Below are 24,406 nucleotides of genomic sequence, written 5' to 3' on the forward strand. Positions count from 1 at the left end.
TGTGTATTTTTGGATCTTAGATACTGTCTTAGGGACATTCAGGAACATAAACAAACAGGGCAGAAAGTAACATTTTCCTTGTAATGGCTGCTATAAATATGTCAGATAAAACAATAGTAGGAAAAAGTTGATCTGTATTTCTGCTGCAGAAGGAAGGAAAGCCTGCTGCTTCTGCTTAATGCATTAGAGACATCACAAGAACAATTTATCTAAGTGAAAATGCGATCTCTGCAATGCATCCAGGGTCAGACAGATCTACAGCAATTTGCAAAGTAAGTGCCAGTCAGGGCTGTGATGGCTGCTCAACACACCGACATTTTACAACGACTGCAACGGCAGCCCGAGAAGCAGCGTTGTTGCACGTGCACATTTATCCCAGTGTGCTACCTTTGCTTTCTCTTTCTAGCAGATGCATACCTCCCGGATGCGTAGCGGAGGCACCCTAAATGTCTCCTCAGATTAGGAGTGCTCAAATTAATTTTCCTTCCTTTCATGGAATTTCCCAGTCTTTGTCTGTCTATACAAATATTAAGAAACAATAATGTAACAACCCTGCAAGTAACGGCACAGGAACATGGCCAAAACAGCCAAAGACTGTACCCACTCAGACATCACCTTGTTGAATCATGCACATGAGAGAGAAAATCTGACCATCCATGTCTTAAAAATATGTTGTTGAACAACAACACTACAGCCCACTGTTAGATCTGGTCCTGCGAGCCCGGAACTCCTGGAGCTTCAAGGTGGACAAATATTACTGTTGCCAAAGCCACAAAAGACCAAAAAAAAAATATATATTGTTAATAATTTCTTTTGGTTGCTTGGCGCTGCCTGGTGGCCGCGTCGTGTAATGCCGCCTTAAATGGCCGGGGTGGTTTGTCCTTCCCGTCCCTGCCCACAGCAGCATCTCCTGCCTGAGGACCAGGAGGTTTGTTCTGAGAGGCACAGCCAACGCAAGGACTTGCTTTTTAGGCAGCCAAGGGGCTCCTCAGTCCATGTCTCCATCCAGGAACGCGTTTGAACTTTAGACTGTGTTTCTCATGGTTACCTTTCAGCAGTGGGGAACATTTTTGGCGATGCCTGAACAAAGACAGGATTTTCAGAGGCAGACAGATGCACAGGGTGCCATTCATCCGGTCTAACTTCAGACGTTAAACCACAGGTACCTACATCGGAGCTGGTCACGCTGGCTCTCTAGAAATAGGCACTTCTAGAGCCTGGTTCATCTGAACAACTTCAGATGTCTACACAAGAATTACAATGAGCTTTCTTAGTAATGTTGACTTTTCTCCGCTGATTATAAGAGGCAGCTGGTGAATAACTCAGATGCAGACATTCGTCCTTTGGTCAGATGAATCCCATGTACACAGAGGAAATAAAGGCTGATTTCAGTTGCAGTTATCCCCTTATCCCTTCCTTGATTTCAAAACCTGGTGTAAATGGTTAGGCATCTAAATTTCTTTAAAAATCCTTACGAGTTACATCTTAGGGGCATAAGACAATCAGGGTAAGATATAAGCTGAATACCTAATTAAATTTTGAAGATGGAAATTACATTCTTTTGAAACAATAACCCAAGGCTTATTTATGATTAAATGAAAACTTTTTTAGTTATTATTTCTTGCTGCACCCCATCCAATTCCCTTGCAATTTGTTTTGCATTAGTCATTTTAATTTGTACTTTCCTGAAAAAAGCAACTGTTTGAGAATGCAGCATTCTGAACAAGAGGAAGAGGCAATTTTGGGGTGTCTTTAATCTACAGACAATGTAGCAGTTCTGTATTTGTTTACCAGCTAGAATCCAAACACTTACTGGAGTTCATCTTCAGAATCATAATTAATGGACACGTCGTGTGAGGCTGCAACATCGCTTGTCGACTGGAATAACTTCAGACTGCTGCTCCCAGAAGATGACGTCTCTTTCCTTTTCTTTTTACCAAAAAACTTTTTGAAAGATTTAAACTTTGATTTTTTCTTTCCTAAATGAAGAAACATAAAGCACCATGTGCAAGTTTTCGGAACAATAATAATTCCCTTGTAATTTCTGCATAAGTAGATTTTTTTCCTGGAAAATGCAACACAGTCTGCTCTTGCATTAATGTCTTTCAAGACTATACTGATAGCATGAAATTACTATTATCTTGGAGAATGGATTGCTATGTTTATGACATAAGAAATAACCTACAGTGTAGGATCTTTCCTAATAGTGTTTCTATTTGCCTCTTCAGATAATTAGACTGTGAAGAAAAACTTTGGTATTAACAGCCTGTGATACTCAGAAGAAATTACAACTTGGAAACCCACTGCCTTTGTTCAGCAAGCTAAATAGTGATGATAAGGACAATGTTGTTACCAAAAGCAATTTAAATGTAGAAAAGGCTAACTTAGGTGGAATGTGCAGTGTTGGGAGGCTAATGCTTTTATAATGTCAGTTTTATAATACATCCCAGAATATTTTGAATGCTAATTACAAGACTCAATGGATCACAAAGTATTAAACTAGAAATCAAGCAATAATCTTGAAAAGCAATTCTAGTCTGCTCAGTAAGGAAAGACCTAAATTAGGATCATCTGCAAGCTCCAAGAAGGAAGCTACTTGAAATGAAATCAGAGTTTTGCACAAGACATCCCACCAACTTGTGCCTGTCCTGCACAAGTTGGCATGACAGCTCTGCGAGGCATCCCTGTCAGCATTTCACTTACTGTTGGATCTTGTTGGGTAAAAAAGTTAACTTTGTCACAAGATGCTAGAAAAGTCTTATATTTCAAGCCTCTGAAAATGTCAAAAATACAACAGCTCTTGGAGACAGGAGGAGAGAAAGGGAGAATGCATTCTCTAAACAAACAGATTCACTTCTGTGAGAGAGCTAAAGCATTGAAGCTCAAGAAGTCACAGCACTTTTCATTCACCAGGGAAGGGAGCAATTGTACCTGAATTGTCCTCTCCATCTCCTTCAGTCTCTCGCACCTTAGGGTCCATTATCCTTGAGGAACTCATGTGACAGTCACTAAAGGAGGTAGAAAAAGTGTCAGTCATATCAACAAAATAATAGTACTTCACTATATATATGCATACAAACATACAGGCAAGTTTCTAAAATATAAAATATAAAATAATATGCGTGTGCTTTTGTATATAAATACATAGACAAGATATGTCTAAATATATGTATTATATATATAAATATACATAAAATATAAAAATATCCCATGGGATGAAACCTATTAGTCTAAGGTATAATAAATTCCACAGAATATTTCCTCTTGCATAAGACAATAGTACATTATGGTTTAGTTAACCAACGAGCCTCTCCTGACTGAAAATTGAGTTTCATGAGATTCTCAAATGCTTCCAAAAGCATGCATCAGAGGACGTGGGCTTCTTTGACTCTCCCTCTCTGCACCTATTCAGGACCACAGACAAAATGTCTCTGTGATAATTACGACATTTGGGTAATGTACAAGTAACGTCAGTGAAGAACCGCACATATTTTTCCTTTATTTATATCCAATTTGAAGTATTCTACGGATTCTATTTCTTCTTCTTTTTTAAGCAACTTGTGAAAAGGTAACAACTCTTTTTATTCCTTTGTTCATATAGACAACAGAAAAATACAAGTAAAAATAAAACAATTTCTTCTTTTCTTCTCCTCTCACTTCTTTGCTTTTTGGAAGCAAAATCACTTTGCTCATTAAGGTTCCTAAATTTAAAATATTTCCAAAATTTAACATGTCTCAAGCCTGAGGACAGAATATCTATAATTTAAAATGCATTTTCAGAGCAGTAGTCTTTTTGTGCTCTCTTTTCTTCATCTGGAAAACCATAACTTCATGGTCAAGGCAGAATAAAGTCATGGATGCCATTGTCTGGATGGTGAGTTAATGGTGCCGTAGAATAACACTTTGGGCTGAAATGGTGACGCCACAACCTGGATGGGAAGGTGAGTGCACCATGGCTATTTTGATCCCCTGAAGTACCAGCAGACTTAAGTGATGAGGCTCATCAATTCAAAGAGTTAGCGAAATGGATATGAAAGATTTATTACTCAAGTCTAAAACACAATGCGTCGCCTGAACCATCAGCAAGCGCTTGAGCCGGGCCGTGACGAACGGCTCCACGACAGGCACAGCAAAGGCAGCTCTGCTGCCCAGCGGTCCGGAGCTCCCCCGCCAGCCGACTCTAAAACACCCCCTGCCACCACCCATTGGGAGACCAAAACCAGAGGTAAACACTAAGATGAGGGAGAGCAACTTTTGGTCAAGGGCATCTGCCTTGTGTAGGTAGAATTAGGAAGAAACCAGCCCTAGAAAAGAACATGTATGATACCTATATTTTTAAAGTAAATGCCTGATGGGAGGTAGCAGATAAATATGTATTGTGGGCTGTGACACATCTAGTCAATTATTAAACAGGCTCAGGGTGTCTCAGATTCATGTTGTCATGATGCAATAGCAATGGCAGGAGTGCAAATCAATACCTTTAAAGCTTCAGCTGTTACAAGCATGCCCTGTAGCATCTATAAGCTATACGCATCCAGAGGTGGGATCCTACAATCTCTATATAAATTATGGATGCCATAACTCAGATCCCCAGCTGTGGCCCGCTCGCACAGCTCCGCTGCATCCAGCTGCACTCAGGTGAGGGTGTATTTTTTTAATCTGAATGTTTATATGCCATACTTCACCAGTTCTGAATAGCAAAGGCACCGGGGGATAAATATCCACATAATGGAAATGTTAGTTTGAAACATGCAGGCAAGTATAAACACGTTCCCTCTGGCAAAATCCAAGCAGATAATATATTTCTGACAATTCAGAAATGTGGTATTGTCCCATCTCAAACCTTAGCAGCCAATTTTCTAGAGAATAAAAAAGATTTTTAAAAAGGTTAGCTCCACCATAGTGTCAGAGAAGGTTTGTGTGACTGATGTCTGACATCTAAGGTCATGAAGAGAGTTTCCCCTGGGTGTGCCAAACATTTAGGGATTGTAATATGTGACCAGGGGTGCAGCATACATCTCCTCACTTAGGAGAAACGGAAAGCTACTGAACCCTGATAAGCTCTCGCCTTGTCAGCTGTGCATCTCGAAGCAAGGTCCTCACTCTCCTTCTGACCTCGCATGGCCGTTTTTCAGGTCTGCCACGTTTTTGCTGTTTTGTAAGGCTATTTTAAGAATTACTGTGTCTTTCCGAAAAGTGCCCAAGATCTGGGGAAAGCAGCCCGCCACTGCCGTGCTTTTGGGGATGTCTCCTGCAAGGGTGCAGCACTGGGTGCAGGGCTGGAGCACCAGCTTGTGAGAAGGAGCCAGGTCCTTGGCCAGGTCCCACCACTGCTGCTGGAGTCATCCCTGGACGGCTCCCTGGTGCCGCCTGGGGGAAGAGCTGGCTGCTTCGCTGTGGGACAGCTGCCAAAGAGATCCAGGCAGTGTGCAGAGACAGGTTGTCCGGGTAAGATGATTTTGGAGTGAAGCAAAAAGCGACCCAAGGTGCAGGTCAGAGGTGCCTGGGGTGGAGGAGACACCGGGCACAAGCACCAGCAGCGTCTGCCTCCTGTGCAGGAGCCTGGAGACTCTGATGGTGCCAGCAGGAATGTGGTTATTTTAAACAGTAAATATGGTAAATAACTCCTAGAAGTTTGGGGTGAGATGAGCAATATTGTTTTCGCCGTGGGGGAACTGTAAGACTTTTATCAATATTGCTGCATTTCAACTCGGCGTGCAACTACAAGGATTGGGAAACCGTGCAGACCTTTCACTGCCCAGAGCTTGCAAGTGGACGTACCTCAGGTTTTCAGTTCAAAAGGCAAGTTTCCAGTCCGAACCCAGGGTTCGAAGTGACTCTCTCGGGCCTGTGCTGGCTGACACGCAGGATGAAGATGATGAGGAGGAGGTGGCGGCAGCTCTCTCTGCAGTCACTATATTGTGCAAACACGCACCGTGACGAGGACTGCGAGGCGCGGCCGCCCGCCCAGCGCCAAGGCTGCGGGAGGAGTTTTATGGCTGCTGTTACCAAGGGGAGATTTGTTTGCGTCAAGGGATGAATGGACACCCGCTTCCTTAACCTGAGGATGGCGGAGGGGGTCAGCAGGTGGTGGAGGGGACTGGAAGGAGTTGTGAAAAGCTTGGCAGGCGGTGCGCTGGGGGCCGGGTTTTCAGAAGTACGCTCCAAAGTCAACAGATCGGGGTTTTTTTTAGCAAACCTTGATTTTAAGCAAATACTGAAGCTGAGACTTAGCCACTTGCTTGAGTGTTTTGTCGAGCAATGGTTTCCACTGGAGCAATATCCCAAGACAGCGCAAAGAGATACTGGCCCCTGCTGAGCATCTGACGGCTGCCAGAGATCCTCTGCACCACTCTGCAAGCAGGGTGCTGCCTGGCTTAGCATCTCACCAAACCTAGCTGTAGGCAATCACAATCATTCCTACCTTAAAATTTACAATGTCATTTTTATTGACCTGGGGGAAAGTTGTTTTTCCTCTTAAATGCTTCCTTTGCTGACTGCTGTTAGAGAAACGCTGGTTTTCATTTGCTCACCACCCACCGCGAGATAACTCTATTTTCTTTCCCAAATATATGAACTCAGAGAACTGTACTATTTGTATCTCCTCTTTTTTTCTTCAGCATAACCTATTTTAACAATACCTTTAGGCAGGTTTTCAATCTTTCAAGCTTTTTCCTTAGCGTCTGTAACAAACTCTCTGGTATTAATACATTCATCATATGAAAGATCTAATTAAAACACAACACTTAAGAAGAAAAAAAATCAAAACCAACAGAGGTCAAAGTTTACCTTTGGTATGACTATAACCACCTGTCACTTCCCTGACGTAAACAGAGATTTGATTGTTTGTTCTGGAGCTAAATTTTATCTTCCTCAATGCTTTGCCTGAAATCTATGACAGCCTACAAGTTTAATAGTCGTGCAAAGAAATGCTGCAAAATTCAGCAGCTTTGAATTGGTACCCACTGGCACGGGTGGTATTCAGTGTGCACTTATGCTTGGATCTGGAGGCTCGGCTGTGGAGCAGGGCTGATGAGCTTTCTCATTTTCAGTTTCCCCAAGGATTTGCTGAAGTCCATCACTAAGTTAAATCACCTTGTGATCTGAAGACTCAGCAGGATTCGCATCCTGGAGGAGCACTCTGCAACACTTCTCCTCCTCTGTTAGCAAGGGCAAGATTTACCACGCTGCTGGCAGTCGTACTCTTTTCCTCTGCTTTTTTTTTTTTTTTTTACCTTTGCATTTTATGTGTGGTTCTTTTCACAGCGGAATACTAGAGATACCTGGTTTATCAATTTATTATGAGATTTTATAAGCCCAAAATGTCTGATGATAAATTGCTAAATATTACCCGAGCTTATAACAGTATTTTTTCTATATTGGACTTTTCCCAGCAGAGATTTTTTCCACTTTCCTTCTTTCTTCCCATGCCCTTTCTAGATGAGCTAAGATACAAGAAATACAGCTGAGACTACGTGAGTGCAGAGAATAGAGAGGGAATATGGCAACACAATAGGTGTTTATTCTCCTTACTATCCCTCCTAAATGTCAGTACATTCAAAAATGTGGACCAAAAAACCCACAGTTGAACCAAACGACAACAATTTACACCTTTTATTCCTACGTTGCATAAAAATTTTCTGTTTCTAGTAGGCGAAGAAATATCAGGAATTACAGTGACTTCAAAAATCCAGATTTAGGGAAATTATTTCACATGAGAGAAAGATCTGCCCTTTTCTCTCTCCAATATCATGTTATGCACTAAAATTCCTACTGGTATTACATAGTCTTGTGGATTTGGGAAAGAAAATGCAGGGATTCTGGGGATATAAAGAAAACCCAAATACTCAAAAAGACTCCTCTAGCTGAGGTAGTAACTGAACCAAAACAACCTAAATACTGGGGGCGAACACTTAGGCAGCTTTTCCTCACCCACCCGCCTCTCTGAGGGCTCAGACCTGAAATGAAGGCACCATCCATGGGCCGTGCAGCCCTATCTCCCATCACATGGACCGCAGAAAAGGGACAGCTCAAAGTTTCCAGAGGGAGCAAGCCCAGGGCGCCTGCCGCAATCCCCCGCCAGCAGCAGGCACATCAGCAGAGCTCCTTTAGCTCACAGTGTGCCCAATTATAAAATCCTTTCCAGAAGCCATCCATCATCTTGAGCTTATGTTACTAAGATAAACTTCTCCTCTCTACCCCCACCTTCTGCAACAGGAGGTCTAGGAAACACAGCGAAGTGATTCCCCTGAGCTAGCACAGCACATACGAGCCCAGGTATTAGGAGTGTCCACAAGTGAGATGCAGGTCTCTGCAAATCCAATTAGTTTGTATAAACACATCCAAAAAGCTCACGTAAAGGGACAGGAGAATTTGATAACAACTGAAACACCATTTCCAAAGCCATACATCTTCCTGCTCCAGACCTCTCTTTATGTCAAAGGAGCGCAGATTTCACTTTTTATTTGGCCTCCAATTCTTAAATCAAATGAACAAATGCACTTGAGTTCTTGCTTACATACACACAGACATCCTAGGAGCTTTATGTGGAGTCCCAGCACTGTGACTGAAGGGCCACCCTGCCTTTCCACCACATGTCAGCACCTATACAGGATCTGTACATATTCTAGCTGCATACCCATCCTTTTTGAATTATTAAAAATAATTTATCCAGAGAAGACATATTTCCTGAGAAAATGGCACTGTTTTCCTCTACCAACTCTATATAAAATATCAAAGATAAACTTCATGCCAAACCAAGAAGAAAAACATCTTGTCACTTTTTGTATATAACTTTGCCTTTTGTTTTCGAAGTTGAGCAGACAATCATCTCCTTCCATTTTGTTCAAATGTTTTGAATCAGTAAATGAAAAGAATTACTTTGCAAAGTCTCTGACTTCAGTGTTCTCTGCTAGTTTTAATAATTTAGTGCGGATGCTGTTAGCACCTACTTCTTTATGCTGACTGATGTCCATGGGGACATCATCTTCAAAATGTGGTATTTTCACAAATGGTTTGCTGTATAAAACATGATAGTTCATTATCTGTCTTCATCAGTCTCACACCAAATCTGGTACACCTTCCCCATCTTTTCTTATCTGCATTATTGGTTAATAAATGGTTTTGTTTCTTTGTTTGTGCCTGGTATTTTTCTCCAGCTACTGCTACCCTTGTAGCACGCTCTCACGTTATTAGTAAATCTCTATATTGTGCAACCACGATGGTGTGGTGAGAGCCTGTGTGCCGCTCCTCACACTCAGAGCAAGGCTGGCTGTGAGTAGTTTTGCTACCAGCATCCTCTCCCTGGCTCTGTGGGTCCTAGGCCGGCATCCAGGTGAGAGCACCCAGCCCAAACACAAAGCCAATGCCCTCCTCTTTAAACCTCTGCCTTTTAGGGACCCTCTCATCCTCTTCCCAGTTGCTGCCAAAATTAATCAAGCTAGCTGTGAGTGATTTGCCCTTTCTCTCAGAAATGACTAACAAAAGTTAGTTGTACCAACACATAATCTCTTCCAATGCTGCTCCTTGTGCCAGAGTTTGCTATTCTTCTACCTCCAGCATCAGTGGAGGTGGAGGAATAGCAAGCTACGGCACAGGAACCAGCTATGTATAACAACTGACATACCACTATCTCTCTACACCAGCCTTTTCCTTTCCAGTACTCGCCTCCCTCACTCAAATCCCCTGTTGCATACTGTTTAAACATAAGGTGGTGCCCAATGCCCCTGTGGTCACGGATAGAAGAGACATTAAAGGATCTCAAGTAATAAAATATCTGCTAAAAGGAATAGGGGAGAGAGGAGATAGGACACAGCTCGCTGCATGGGCTCCTCTTCCGAGCCTTTGTGCAAACAGTGTGATACCTGCCATGGCCGTCATGTTGGACTTCATGGGCTACGACAGGAATAACAGAAGAGGCAGCAGATGCATCTTCCCAAGCCTTTCAATGGGTTTTCTGGGTGTCTGGTTGTCTTAATTTGCCTCTTTCACTGCTGTTGGGCAGTGTGCATCTTCCTTTGCCTAACCAGCACAAACTCCTCCCTGGTGTATCTGTCCCTGTTATTCCAAAGGTCATGCAGATTCTTGTGTTGGATCCTCACCAGCCCTTCTGACGTGCCCCTGCCAACAGCACATTCCTTTCTCTATTACAAGCACAATGCATTTCCAAGGGATGGGGGGGAACCCTGCTCTCTCTACCTGGTGGGTTTTTTTCCAAGAATTGATAGACCTTCCTTCCCCCATCATTTCTGAGAGAAATTAGAAACACCCCATAAAATAAACTTTCCTCCAAAGCAGCTTTTGAAGAGTGAGCTTTTTGTTTTTTAAAAAAGTGCATTGCAGCAAAACAGACAAACATAAGAGGTCAGAAAACATCACTGCGATCGCCCAGTCTGATGCCCTGGATAGCACAGGGAACAGGCTGCCCTCCAGAAGGGTGGAGGGGACTCTTCTTCCCTGATAGAGCTCAGTAACTCGACGGCATACACCTTGTCAAAGGTCATAGTTTGTTCATGGGAAAAGCCTTAGCTTGTGTGCTTTCTTTAAACAAAAAAACCCAGCAACAAAGCAAACCAAACAACCATATAAAAGAATAAAAGAATTAAAGGGGAGGGAGGGGGGAGGAGTTTACGTTGGCAAAAGAATAAAGGAAACTCATGTGAAATGTCTTATTCCTATAGAGTAACCTCTTCCTTCTTGCTTTCAGTTCTCTCTTTTTTGTGATTCAATAGAGGGGCCAGGAGATCTATTCTACCAATATGGAAAGCATTATTATTAAAAGACCTGTTAGAGTAATAAAATCACATTGGTTCTCCTTCTTCTTTCTCAGCACACAGGGATAATAAAGACACAGCTGTTTTACACAAAGACGCAAGACCTCCCCTGGACGGCTCCCTACCAGAGATCCTCTTCTATATTTAGGAGCACAAACAGCTCAACATACTACCAGAGTATCAGCCATCTTTACTGATAGAAGCACAATCTGTATTTTTAACTTAAATAATATTGAGTGTTCATGTAGAGTACTACTTTGGCTAATAATGTTCTGAAGTTCATCCCTTTTGTACAATAGCAGACTAACGTCATTCAGTGTCAAAGGTCGGTAAAGTATTAAAAATTCACTGTGCCTCTCCTTGAAAAGCAATAGAAAAGAAAGTAAAATGTCTTGCTTTAGTTAGAACAAAATTACATTTGATTCTACATGTCGCAATTGCAATTATTCTTGAATTTAGCACTGGGAACATTTCTGAAGCTATTTCACAAAAATAATTATACAAGTCTTTCGGTATTCAGAATGAGTAGAAAAATCGACGCTGTTATAAGGTTTCAATGCCTTTAAATTCAAGGAAGCATAACAGGCTTTCATTGATCCTTTCTTGCTTTTTGGCACCATGAATACAATAAATTGTCTATATACGGATACACACACTAACTTTGTGGCAAAGAAAGAATAAGACTCACCTGGAACCACAGCAAGCCCTGAGAAACGGCACACTTACACCTGCTGCCCCATCAATTAGGCTAATGTAAGCATGTTCTTGTGCAGTGCAGAGGTTAATGGCAGTTTAAGATGCAGAAAGCATTTAGCACTACCCAGAACATGATCCTTATTCAGCTTTATCTGCTATTCTGAAGAAAACTCAGTGGGCCAAGTTAACCAGACAAAGGCGGCAATTGCTAACATCAGAACTGAATGCAGCCCAATTTTCATACTTTCTAGTCTATCTATACTGCATGGAGTATTTACTCTTGGCTGCATAATGTGTGGTGTACTGAACAGTGTCATTTCAACAGTTTTATTAGGTTTCTTTAAAAGTTAATGACAAATCTTTTCAAATGTCATGTTCATCTGAACATAGAATATATCTCAGTCCTACTTCCAAATATTTTGCATTAATGCGATGAAAAATACAGTCTGGTTCGGTCAAACACAAGTAATGCAATAAAGAGATCAGGCTGGGCTTTACTGGCTTCCTTGGGAACTCCTATGCTTGAAAGATGGAGTAATCATTATGATCATCTATGCACCATGTGCAGAATAGTTTTAATATTGAAAGAAGAGGAAAAAGAAAGGAGGTAGGGAATGCAAAGAGAAAAAATGAAATCTTTTAAGAAAAGCCTGAGCCCTTCCAGGCAGAGATAAACCAGCCTACCAGCTGAGACTAGCCAGAGCATAAGCAGATTGATTTCTAGGAGGTGCTCATGAAAGGTGCCATCAGGGGCCCTCAGTCCTCAACACTCCCTTGGCTTTGCCTCGTTTCAGCCCACACCACTCCGCCAAAGAGGCTGCATTCATGCGCTAACCTGGAGTCACATCTGATGCACGGATAACAAGAAGCCATGTCTCCAGCCCAAGGACCGGTTCGCCCTCCTGGGTCATCCTAGTACGAAGGAGCAGCGAGGATGGAGTGAGATCCGGCTGGAGCGGTGGGAGAGCAGCGGGAGGCGGTGGGGAAGGGGAGCATCTTCCCCTGCATTCCTTCCACAGCACTCTGACTGCAGACTCAGGGGCCGGTTTCTTCCTCAACATCCACAGGGACTGTCCAAGAGGTACAGCCACTGTCAGCACAGTCTCAATCCTTTGAAATTTCCCCAGGCAACAGCGCTCACATATTTCAGCAATAACTGCTACCTTGTAAACAAATTCCACATTCCTGTTGCATTAAAACCCCACAGGCTAAATGCAAAGCTGAACGGCCTCTTGTCTAACTGTTGTATGAGGCTCACTCTGAAGCGGTACATGTGGCAGGCTTTTAATTGCGAAGGACCTTATTTAGCCTCTTTTCACCCTTCCTAATTTAGTCTCTCTTGGCTTTCAATTGATAATCATTTTCTTGAGCCCAGATGGGAGAGAGATGAGCCATGGGCTCCTTTCTCTTTCCTCTATCCAAGTAACACTCAGATAGCTTCCAGAAAAAAATGAGCACGAGATTTTTAATGCAAGGTCACAACAGTACGTGACTACCGCAGGAATTTCAGGTAGGAGTCCAGTTAAGTGGGACAGTCTTCCTAACCCAAATAATTTCTTATGTGAACAGGCTGGAAGGTTGCTTTCTGACCACGCCACAATAAAAAACATTGCTGAGTCCTTTCATCTTTGTGTGGAACCTTCCTCCACAATCTATAAGAAAAACACAATCAGGATTTCACAAATGTAAGAGCCATAATTTTTTGTCATTTACTCCCTCAAGACATGTACTTGTAAACTTTACATTCTTACTATCCATTCAGAACAAATTTGGTTTTTTGTGTTTGAAAGAGAGGAGATATTTTCCCATAGCTCTTCTCTCCCTGTATACTTGCAGGTCTGTGCTCCAAACCACACTCTGTGCTCCAAAACAAGGATATGAGCAAATGGAAATAATTGCCACTTGCTCAGATTCTTGTTTTCCCCTTCGCTCCTTCCCTGCAGAAATAACCTCAGTGAAAATAACCTCTGGCAAGTCACTCCGCACGTTTCACCTCCAGTTGCCACTTCAGATTTGCAGACTTTTGGAAGTCAATACCCCGAATGCGGCTTAATAGTTTTAACTGCTGCCTTGTCAGAAGTCCAGAGCCAAGTCTCCAGCGTGCCCTACACCACCTGCACAAGCCCACTCATTCCCTTGGACTGGGAAATAGAAAGCATTTGCACATGTCAATTTGTCCATGACAAGAAACAGTGAGCATGTGTGTTCATATATTCAGAAGATTATATGCAAAAATGTTACATGCAGAACAAAATGAGGGGAGAGGACTGAGGAAAGTACAAGGAAGGACAGCGCTGAAGACCTCAAACCTTCCCTGACAGTGTTCATAACAACAGTAAGGGACATAGTCACTGGGAGGGCCCTGCTCCTTATCTATTCAGAGCAGCAGCAGAATATGCTGCCAGTCACAATATCATACTGATTGTGCATCCTCTCTCATTTGCAAAGCACATGGATCCAGCCCTGACAGCGCTTTCATCTTAAACCAGTGCAGGAGGACGGGTGATAAACATCACCATACAATGCTGCTACTCCTTACATTCAGTTTCCCAAGGAAACAACATTGTGACTGCACTGTCTGTGCTGCTCCATTTTCCCGTTTCCCCACCACTTTTGAAGCCGTTGGTCCTTTTCAGCTGAGTTTGATAGAGAGATGCATCTCAAAGCTATGAAGTTCCTACCAGTTTTGTAAAAAAAAAAGGTGATTGTGCAGAGTCCCCACTGCAGGAAAGCTGACAGCAGGAGGAAAGCAGTTGCTTGTTCCTCTTGCTAGCCAGCCAAGCAGTCAGTACACCCGTTGCCCAGGCGCAGCCCTGATGAGCCTCTAGGCTGGCTGTTAGGGAATATGGACAGTTCAGGGTACGGCGGGGAGTCAGGAGAAGGGAGGAACTGAGAAGTGAAGTCCTGCAGAGAGCGCATGGGGGGGATGCATACTGCAGCAGGGGAGCATGACTGGCCTGGCAGAAGCCAGATGCTGTTTAGAGAATGACGCTGACGTTATCATGGTGCTGCCACTTTATTTGGAGGTGGAGAGAAGAAAAAAGAGTGGAAGAGGCAGCTGCCAGTTCTCGCAGGTCTCTGAAAGGCCTGTCCCTTACCTCAAGTCATGTAGGACTTTCTGGACAACATCACGGCATTTCAAGAAACTGTACTACAAAGGCACAGTTGTTTCCATTCATACCACTACGAAGCCTACTGTGATGAATTTATGCTGAACCAGTCCATACATATACTACGTTGGGATGACAACCAGCCTACAACTTGAAAAGGCTCTCCGAAGGGGAAAAAGAATTGCTGGCACTGATGTATTACAGATGGGTACAAAAGTATGGAGAGATTAAATGCTTTTCCTGATGCAAACCGCATGAAGTTCAACAAGGCCAAGTGCAAGGTCCTGCATGTGGGTCAGAGCAATCCCAAGCACAAACACAGGCTGGGCAGAGAATGGATTGAGAGCAGCCCTGAGGAGAAGGACTTGGGGGTGTTGGTGGACAAGAAGCTCAACATGAGCCAGCAATGTGCACTTGCAGCCCAGAAAGCCAACCGTGTCCTGGGCTGCATCAAAAACTGCATGACCAGCAGGTCGAGGGAGGTGGTCCTGCCCCTCTGCTTCACTCTTGTGAGACCCCACCTGGAGTACTGCGTCCAGCTCTGGGGGCCCCAGTACAAGAAAGACATGGAGCTGTTGGAGTGAGTCCAGAGGAGGGCCATGAAGATGATCGGAGGGCTGGAGCACCTCTCCTATGAGGACAGGCTGAGAGAGTTGGGGTTGTTCAGTCCGGAGAAGAGAAGGCTCTAGGGAGACCTTATAGCAGCCTTCCAGTACCTAAAGGGGGGCTGCAGGAAAGCTGGAGAGGGGTTGTTTACAAGGACAAGGGGTAACAGTTTTAAACTGAAGGAGGGTTGATTTAGATTAGATGTTAGGAAGAAATTCTTCACTGTGAGGGTGATGAGGCAGTGGAACAGGTTGCCCAGAGAAGTTGTGGATGCCCCATCCCTAGAAGCATTCAAGGCCAGGTTGGATGGGGCTTTGGGCAACCTGGTCTAGTGGAGGGCGTCCCTGCCCATGGCAGGGGGGTTGGAACTAGGTGATCTTTGAGGTCCCTTCCAACCTAAACTAGTCTGTGATTCTATGATTCCATGTCCTTCAAGAAGCATCCCTCAGAGTAAGGACCACAGTGAGTCTGTCATGCAGAAGCTGTGCTCAGCTCCGGGCCTGACCCTTGGTCCAGCTCTGCAGGAGCCGATGGCACAGACTGAGGTGCCCTCTCTGGTCCAGGGCCCAGCTCCCCATGGCACCCCGTGGTGCAGTGGAAAGCAGGAGGCAAAGGGAACTGGATCCCACTCCCTGGATCTCCCTTGGAAGGGGTCCCACAGACCATTGGTGTGGAATACACTGGGAGAAATGTCCCCTTTTTCTCACATCACCACTTGCCCTCAGTGTCTTCTCATTTCTGCCACTGGGGCAGAAATTCTCCCTCTCCTCTGACCTGAGGACCACTTTCCTTGTGAAACCCCTTGCTGGTTTAAGATCTCTTTGGCAGAAAGCTCTCACATGCACGTTTGTCTCTGTCTGCATCTCCCTCTAGGCAATGGAAAAAAGAAGACACTTCAGATATTAATAGCTCTGAATCACCTTACTCTGAGGAGATGCCTCTCTGCGGAGGACAGAGGGAAGCCAGGGTTATCTAGCAGCTCATGGTTAGGTGCTCTGCTTTCCCATCCCCACCGTCCCAGCCCCCGTGCCAAGTAAGCCCCAAAGGATACACAACAACCTGAGAATGTTGTTTAAAAGGGGCAGAAAGGAAAAGATCCATTTGGAGACTTATCCCATTTGTCCCCAGGCTCCCTTCTCTGACTACACCACAAATGTTTTACTTCAATACTCAAAAGCCTGATGAGATGCAGGTTATTAATTTATGACTATGACAAGATTATTATGGTTAATTTAACATGTGCAGGCACTTAACTAACTACTGTTGGGAAATATTTGTCATTAATTCAAAAATTTCCTGCCTGCAATTTGGCAGATATAGCACAAGTGAGCTGCAGAAATCCAGCACGACATAAAGAGCTCTCATCTGCCGTCACCTTTACACGTGACTGTACGATACATGAGCTCTGCCTGATTTAAATGAGCACAACAAAATGTGCTGTAGCATTCATAAATTAAATGGCATTGGCATCCAGACACTAGAAAAATCTAACTTAAGAGTATGCTCTTTCAGACACAGGAAGAGGAGCAGAGAGGCGCACAACCGCCTCATGGGGAACAAAAGGGACACCACTGGGAGAGAGAGTGGCAGAGCAGCATTCCTAACTGAACCTCAGAAAGCAAAGCTGTGCGAGAAAAAGTTGCTTGTGGTGGGCTTTCCTCTCACCTACTGTGGGTCTGCCATCATCCCAACCAAATCAGGTGGTGTGGAGTAAAACCACTGAAGTGGTTTCATTCAGTGGCAACCTGTCCCTCAGGCATGGCACAGCCCTCCAGGGCCACCCCACCTCTCCTGGGGAGGGAACTCCCTGCCTCAAACTGCTGTGTTTTGCTTGCTTTCCCAGGGAAGCAGGTGAAATATCTGTGTGTAAAGAGTTACAGCAAGAAATCAAAACTCATGTCCAAAATGACCGGTCTCATGGTACCTTTGAAGTGTCCCAGGACTCTTGGCTTTTCCTGATGCCCTGGTCAGGTCCAAAGTCACAGAAGAGATGGTCAGCACCCATCCAGTCTCTTACATATTTTAGTCATGAATTGTTTTGCCTACAAAGGCTCTTTAGCTCTGTGGTTTTGCAAGACCTATAACTATCAGATGCCTCCCACCCATCAGCCCCTTCCCAGCGCAGGGGCTCCATGCATTGCCTGGACTTTTTCAGTTTTCTCATATGGTAAAGTCTCCTGAGGAATGCGATGTTTTGGCAGACTTAAATCTTTGAGCCTCGCATAGGTGTGTCAAGAAAAAACTTGGGAACATACTACCAGGGGGCACTTCCTGAGCATGCAGTCCCTTGTTGTTGCTGGCAAACACTTTGCATAATCCTTGCACAGGCTGATTAAAGTCTTATTTTGAAAACTATTCAATTTTCCCCATCCCTTTGACTGAAATGCTATTCCAGAACCTTGTAACTCTGATGGCTAGAAATTCCCAGACAAAATGGCCAGTCTATACCTATTTATTTTTGCGCCAATATGCCTTTTCTTGAGGCAGCTTTTCTCTCCTGACAGCAGTATTTAGAGAAGACTACTGTTTCCCCTTTCATCCTTCACCTGTGAAGCCAAACAAGCCACAGCACCTTAATTTCCTCCCAGAGAAAAGCTCTCCATTCTCCTGGCCATCTTACCAACCCTTCTCTGCACACACCCCACTCCGAGCTCACCTCTTCTGGCAGCCAGATGCGCAGAACCAAGCACTGGATTCCATGCAGCCTCTACAGCTAGATGACACAGAGGTCACTATTAGACTTAAGCTTCCCAGCTCTCAGCTAGACTTGCATAGGTTGGCAAACAGGCAGAGAGGAAAGCATTCACCTTCCAGCTCTAGCCCGCTCTCTACTGCAGAGTCCAAGAACATGTCTGAGCCGTTTGCTGTCAAGAAATGCCATTCTGTGCAAGCCGTATGTTCCAATAACCTCCCCAGATTGGCTCTTTCCTACATCCAGCCACCCAGATCGCTGATGCTGGCTGCCAATACCAGACTACAGGACCCATTCCAGCTTCTTTTCAAACCCCGAAGCACCGACGTACGCTCCCTTGGCTGGACTTGCAAGGGCCCAGCCATCTGTGTATCTGCAGAGTGTCTCTGGTGTAAGTGTAACGGGAAAATATTTTTACATGCAGTTGGCAAATGTACTAGCTCAAGCTTGAGGAAAATCTGACCCTCTTTGCTTAGGGGCCTCCTTCCTTTTAACATTTTTTTCAGACATTTTGACAATATTTGTGAGTCATGGCAGTGGGCAGGGAGTGAGATGTCTAGCAGAGCTCCCAGCTCTGGCAGAAGAGCATTACTAAGAGGACACTACAAGGCTTTGTGAACAGAAGATCAGGGAGTGCCGGACAACTTAATCTCTCAGGTTCCATCTATCCTCTGAGGGTGCTGCTTTACTAAAACAGCTAGATCAAAGTGACTAAAGAGGTTTCTGCTGTTAACTATCTCCTGAAAGTTGTTGACCTTGAGATTGGAACAATTAAATGAAATGTGAAGTACCTCCTCAAACAGGTATTTCTCCTTCTCTGTCCTACATCACCTAAACACACAGTAGTGTGAAGTTACATACTTGGGAGAGCCTTTTGTAATAAAGAACATCCTGAACTGCACAAAGATCCTGCCCTGGTATAGATTTTTTCTCTCTTCTTCAGTGGACACATACACTGTGAGTCCCAGGAACGATGTATGAGCTCTCCCGTATCTATGATAGAGACAAAAAGCCTGGGATACCAAATCAGACATGCACACTTTGGAAGGTGCCCGCTGTATCAGGTATGCAACGTGACACTCTGGGAACTTTTTCTGAATACCAAGTGTCAAATATATCAATTGAAACTGCACTTACTCAGTGTCTCTGAAGAAATCAGTCCTGAATGCCTCAGTCAGACTCAAATTTAACAGCTTCATATTATAGATAATTAAAACATATGGCTTTAAAGAATTCTGGACTTTTACAGAATGGACCACTACAGCCTCCTGTGCAAAAATCCTATGAACATGGTTGCAGTGTACCTGTCTTAGAGATGTGCAGCCAGATCTTTGGCTGATGTCACTTGGCAGACCACTGCTGAAGTTAATTGGAGCTGTACCAAATCATATCGCTGAAGAGCTGGAATGTACTGTTTATACACTTCTGAAAAAGGCAAGTTAAATAGCTTGTATGCACTTGCAGGCATTCATTTCCACATTTTTCAAAATATGAAAACTATTTTCTGTGAGGAGTGGTCCTTCAGAAAACTATCATGCCGGCCCTGTATCAGCACTAGATATGAATATACCCTAGCATACCTCCCACCATCTCTGCTATCTGCGAGTAGAAAAGAGAGGTTACAGCACCAGGAAGACAAAATTTTTGGTTCAACATTTGTTTTTAGAACAGCACATCACTTAAATTTTCACATTTGTCAAAGGGTTTCTACTTGTAATCTATCAAAGGAAAACAAAAAGCAGTAACAAATCCCATTGTGTTACCAACCAGAGGCAATGATTGCTGGCCCCTGCACACAATACTTACTTAGATGGTCTTGCTGCTTTCCATTTTTGTAAAAGTGCTACAAGGAGCCAGTTGCAGCGAGAGCATGGCAACTGATAACTCTTGATCACGTAAGGATTTTTCATTAGCTAATTCTACAATAAATTAACTAGAGAAGTTTAAAGGTTGTTTTCAGCACTTTACAGACAGACACCACAAGGAACTAGGGAAGAGAGTTCATCCTTCCACTTAACTTTTTTACTTACCATCCGATGAAACTTTAATAGGTACAAAGGCAGGTCAATACTCGCACAACTGAATGTTGTGCATCTGTGTAACCAAGAAATGCATGACACCTGCAGGAAAACAACCTTTAAAGGACTTCAGACATAAGCTTTCTTCAGCTGCTTACCTGCGTACGTTCCTGTTTGCCAGATTCAAGGTAACACAAAAGGCTACTGGTGTTTCAAAAAGGATCTGTCACCTCGCCAGACATTTAAGCGGTAGCAAAAACAGCAGAGGCACTTTCAAGTTTGCATGGAGGATTCTGAAAGTCTCAATTCGGTTCGACTTGGATAGTGCACCCTACGTCTCATCAGTTACCAGCACGGGGCTACACTCTGCCTTCCCGAAGCGTGAGTTATTAGCACTGCCCCAATCCCTTCACCAAGTGATCCCTGTATCTAACGCCGAAGGAGTCAGTCAGAGGAGAAAGCACCAGTATCCCCCAGTTGCTAGGAAACGAGCAGGGAGATCCTGACCTGAATTCTTAGCGGAGGCTGATGTTGCTCAGGAAGCTTAGCTGGGTCCTTCCTGGAAAGGCAGGGACGTGCCAAAGTTACTCCTGGCTTTGCAAAGGCCACTGTGTAGCACCACCCAGGACAAAGGGACAGCAGCCAAGCTACTTTTACAACAAAAAGGCACCTGTTGCGAAAACGGGAAGCACACGTGCAAAAATGGAGGGTGAATTTTCTGTTTTTCATGCCAATGAAACCAGAAAGTTTTTAACCTTGAAATAAGATCTTTGTATTTCAAATCTGGTCATTAGATAAAATGGAAGAAACTATCCACCATGCACACAGCCACGGCACTAACAAATGCAATGGCAGAATATTAAACATACAAAAATCAAGACATGAAGATTATCCCAGACACGTATGCCACGAAGCATATTCTAAAGCCAAATTCATAACATAAAAACCTGTAGAGAAGCAAATCAGGAAAGTTAATGATGACACAAGAACTCTGCATTTTCTGTCCTTTTAAATGTTTTAAGTTACTGGCATGCTATTGTATTAATTCCTCTATTTAGCTTCAACGTCCTCAGTATGCATTTTCTAAAAGATGAAAAATAAGAGCTGAATTAGACCTGAAGAGCTAAAGCGCCTCTGGGTCCTTTTCATGGGGTATAACTGACCCAAGTTATGCTGTATAGTGAAATAATGACTCCTTGGATGCAGTATAATATAAATGTCTCACACAGACCAGATTATCTGAAAAAATGCCTGTTTGCTTTCCACTGACTCCAAGGAACGTCTGTCCTCTTGACAAGAATGCCAAGAAGCGATGCTGCGCACACCGCACGCAGCACGGCCCCCGCAGGCTGGAGGGGCCAGTGAGGCTGGGAGGGACGAGGGGCGTCGGTGCAGAAACAAGTCTTTTCGTCCCAGCTGGATGCTCCCCCATTGCATCTGGGCACGTTTTCACACGTGAGTGGCTCCCTCCTTGCTCGGGCGGTCGCTGCCAGTCCCAGACAGGAGTATCAGTGAGGACCTGTGGTCCAGCCAGCAGAGTAGCTTGAGTATCATCTTTGTAGGGCACACTCTCTGCATGAGAGATTTGCGGCGGGTATACCTACCACCCAGCCACCATGTGGGCAGAAGCTCTTTTAAAGAGGGGTCTCGAGCACAGGAAGGCTGGCCTGTTGTGTCTAGAGAAGTCCAGCTATGACTTTAAAAGGGAATTACTCCATAACTTACAATAGCTTTTCATCTGTTAAAAGCAAAGCAATGCTTTAATGGAAGGGAAATGCATACAAGTGTCTTTGCAGAAACGCCAGACCATCTCCGCTGTGCAATGGCACACCTAAGGTTTACCACTGATGTGTGTAGTGTACCCCAAAAAGGCACTCTCTTCGTTATTACATACAGCCAGGATCGGTGGCCCAATGAAGCTGTGTTCAGCACAGGCTCAGGGTTAGGCAATGGTATCTTAGTTTTGCTTGAAATCTCTCCCTCCCCCATAAATGTCCATATTTACCCAGGGAATCAGTCTATCCCTGCAGCAATTATAACTGCCCAAAAGCAGATGAGTATTACAGTGCTTCAAGTACCTTTCTGAACAACAGCCAAAGCCCATCACATTGATAGGAAAATTATAGTTCTTTAGCTCATTAACCTTCTCTCATCTTTCTGCAGAAATAGGAAGAGCTCAGTGTTAAGTCCTATACCAAAAGTACTATTCCAAACAGAATAGTTATGGATGTTATGACCCAGGAAGCAGCAAAGCTGAATTAATCCAGGTTTTAAAGAGAATCACAATAAAAAAAAATCTTTATAGATAACCAAGTGACATTTGGAGGAAACAAAATGAAAATTTAAGTTGTTAAATACATACCTTCTGCTAAAGAAAAGCTGATCACGTAACAATACTGAGTGCAAGTCAGAAATCATAGGTCTTGCGCAGTGTGACTGTATTTTAAGTAGTGCAGGTATTCTGAAACAATTTTCTTTATGGAACGCCATCCTAAAGATACCATTACCAGAAGGCAGAATGATGCAGAGAACCTGCTCATGGAAATATTTGTATTTTGGATAGCGCTAGATTCATTTTTTTACTATAGACTCTTCTTTTGCAAACCGAGTGAAGTGCGTGCCACTTCAGTGCATTTTTTCCTACAAATTCTTCCAAATGGTCTTAATGTTCAGCAACGCAACAAGCTGACACTAAATAACATAAATTAGAGAAAAAGAGGAAGCTTGGCAAAATGAAAGGTGCAGCAAATAGAAGCTTTTAATAATGAGGCCCTTAATAGAGACAAAGAGAAATTTAAAGACACAAGTATAGAAGATCTGAGAAGAAACGGAGACTTGCTGAGCCTGAGAGAGAGAGGGAGAGGGAAAGCCTTTTGGGGACAAGAATTCCAGATGTGAAAGGGGAGGAGGAAAATGAGAAAAAATACTTCTGGATTTTTCTGTAGACAGACTGAAGGACATTTACCAGGACTGTCATGTGGGTAGAGAGCCATAGGAGATACTTGGTGATGAAGACAACCCTTCAGGAAGGTGCCAGAATCCAGTGATCTCCAGGCCACAGATGAGCAAATAGCTCAGTCAGTGATTTGTCATTGACACTCTTGGCAAATCCGCCAATTATTATACGGCCATCGATTTTTTTTAGGTGTTTTCAAGCACAAGCGAAAAACTGTGAAGACTCATGGGCAGTTTTAAACTTCTGTGCGGAAAAGGGGGTGTGAATGGCACACGGAGCAGAGCGATAACAGGCAATAAAACAGTGAGAACCACAAAGCAATAAAGCAGTTTTATATAAAAGTTAGAAAAAGGATGTAGATGGGAACAATGCTGCTGGAAATGCTGATTCAAGGGAGAGACCAAACTGGGCACCTTTCCTCCCTCTTAACATTTCCTCTGTTCACATCTTGAGCAGCAAGAATGGGTGAGTAGTAAAATGGATCTGGGTGGGGTACAGAAAAGCCATTCCACGGTGTTAAAAATAACCTGTCACATCTTCCTATCGTCTAAACTGGCATAACTCCACCAGCTTCATTTTATGCCAGCTTAGGACCTGGCCGAATGCACTGAGTAAGAGGAAGGCGGCAGCTCCTCTTACATGCTTTACTTTGCCTGCAGGCAGGTTTCAGCAAGGCACGTGTCTATTCCAGGGGAATATACTTAATGAAGGATTTAATTTTCCTGATGAATACGGAAGGATGCTAAAGTACCAAACTCATCAAACACACCTTGCAACAAAATACGTTGTTCAAAATTTGCTTTACTCAGCTATGTATTTGTAAAGCCACGTAAAACAGACAGTTCAAAATTGCCTGACTTCCACCACTGAAAGTCAAACGCTGCTGTCCAAATCTCTCTGCAAAGGTATAGTTTTACAGTAATTGAGATAGTAGGTAATCCGGTCACATCTCCGCATACATCAGTAATACAGTATCGAGAAGTCTCCTGGTTGTTCAGATGCAGAAGGAGCTGCGTGAAGCATTGATTCACACTGATGAATTGTATCCAAGCAACACTGCCAGCATCCCTCCAGCCCATTGTTCGTCTGAGCTGGGGAGAATAGCAGCAGAACAGCACTGAAAACCTGCCAAACTCCGACTTCCCCAATTAAAGGATACCATCCCTCTAATGCTAGATATAGCAAATTCTTTAACCAAATTTAATAGAAATAAACTGTTACTTTCCTCTCTGTAAAAATATAAGTACATGCCTGAAGGCAGCAAATGAATTTCTGTGTGTCCATGACTCTCTTGTAAATAATCTTTACAAAAGAAACAGTTCAAATTTACTTTACACAAAAAGTGCAGGGCAATGAATTATTCATCTGAGCAGAGGGACAGAAATACTGCCTTTTTGTTAGTCTGGCTATTAGATGCTGAGGGAAACTAAAGACAACTTTCTCAGATACAATAACTAATCAGTAACAATACAGATGAGATGGAAAGGAAGCAGATACTTGAAAAACTTGTTCAGTAAGAGTTGGCAACCATTTTCCACATAAGTGTCTGAAACCAA

The 24,406-nt window shown here is 43.6% G+C and overlaps 1 protein-coding gene across 3 annotated transcripts in view; it reads right to left on the reverse strand.

The window, feature by feature from the left end:
- CRACDL (CRACD like) overlaps positions 1 to 24,406 on the reverse strand; it is a 67,239-nt gene that overhangs the window by 24,195 nt on the left and 18,638 nt on the right. For 2 of the 3 annotated variants that reach the window (XM_054813698.1, XM_054813700.1), the window contains exons 2-3: positions 2,932 to 3,008; positions 1,814 to 1,979 (exon numbers count right to left, since the gene is read on the reverse strand). In XM_054813698.1, the coding sequence (XP_054669673.1) occupies positions 1,814 to 1,979; positions 2,932 to 2,998 (233 nt within the window). In that variant the 5' untranslated portion in view covers positions 2,999 to 3,008. Of the gene's footprint in view, positions 1 to 1,813; positions 1,980 to 2,931; positions 3,009 to 20,052; positions 20,281 to 24,406 lie in introns of those variants that run through there. The other variant, XM_054813699.1, reaches the window with a different exon arrangement.

This window comes from Grus americana, chromosome 1 (genome assembly GCF_028858705.1).
Source record: "Grus americana isolate bGruAme1 chromosome 1, bGruAme1.mat, whole genome shotgun sequence".
Classification (NCBI taxonomy): domain Eukaryota; kingdom Metazoa; phylum Chordata; class Aves; order Gruiformes; family Gruidae; genus Grus; species Grus americana.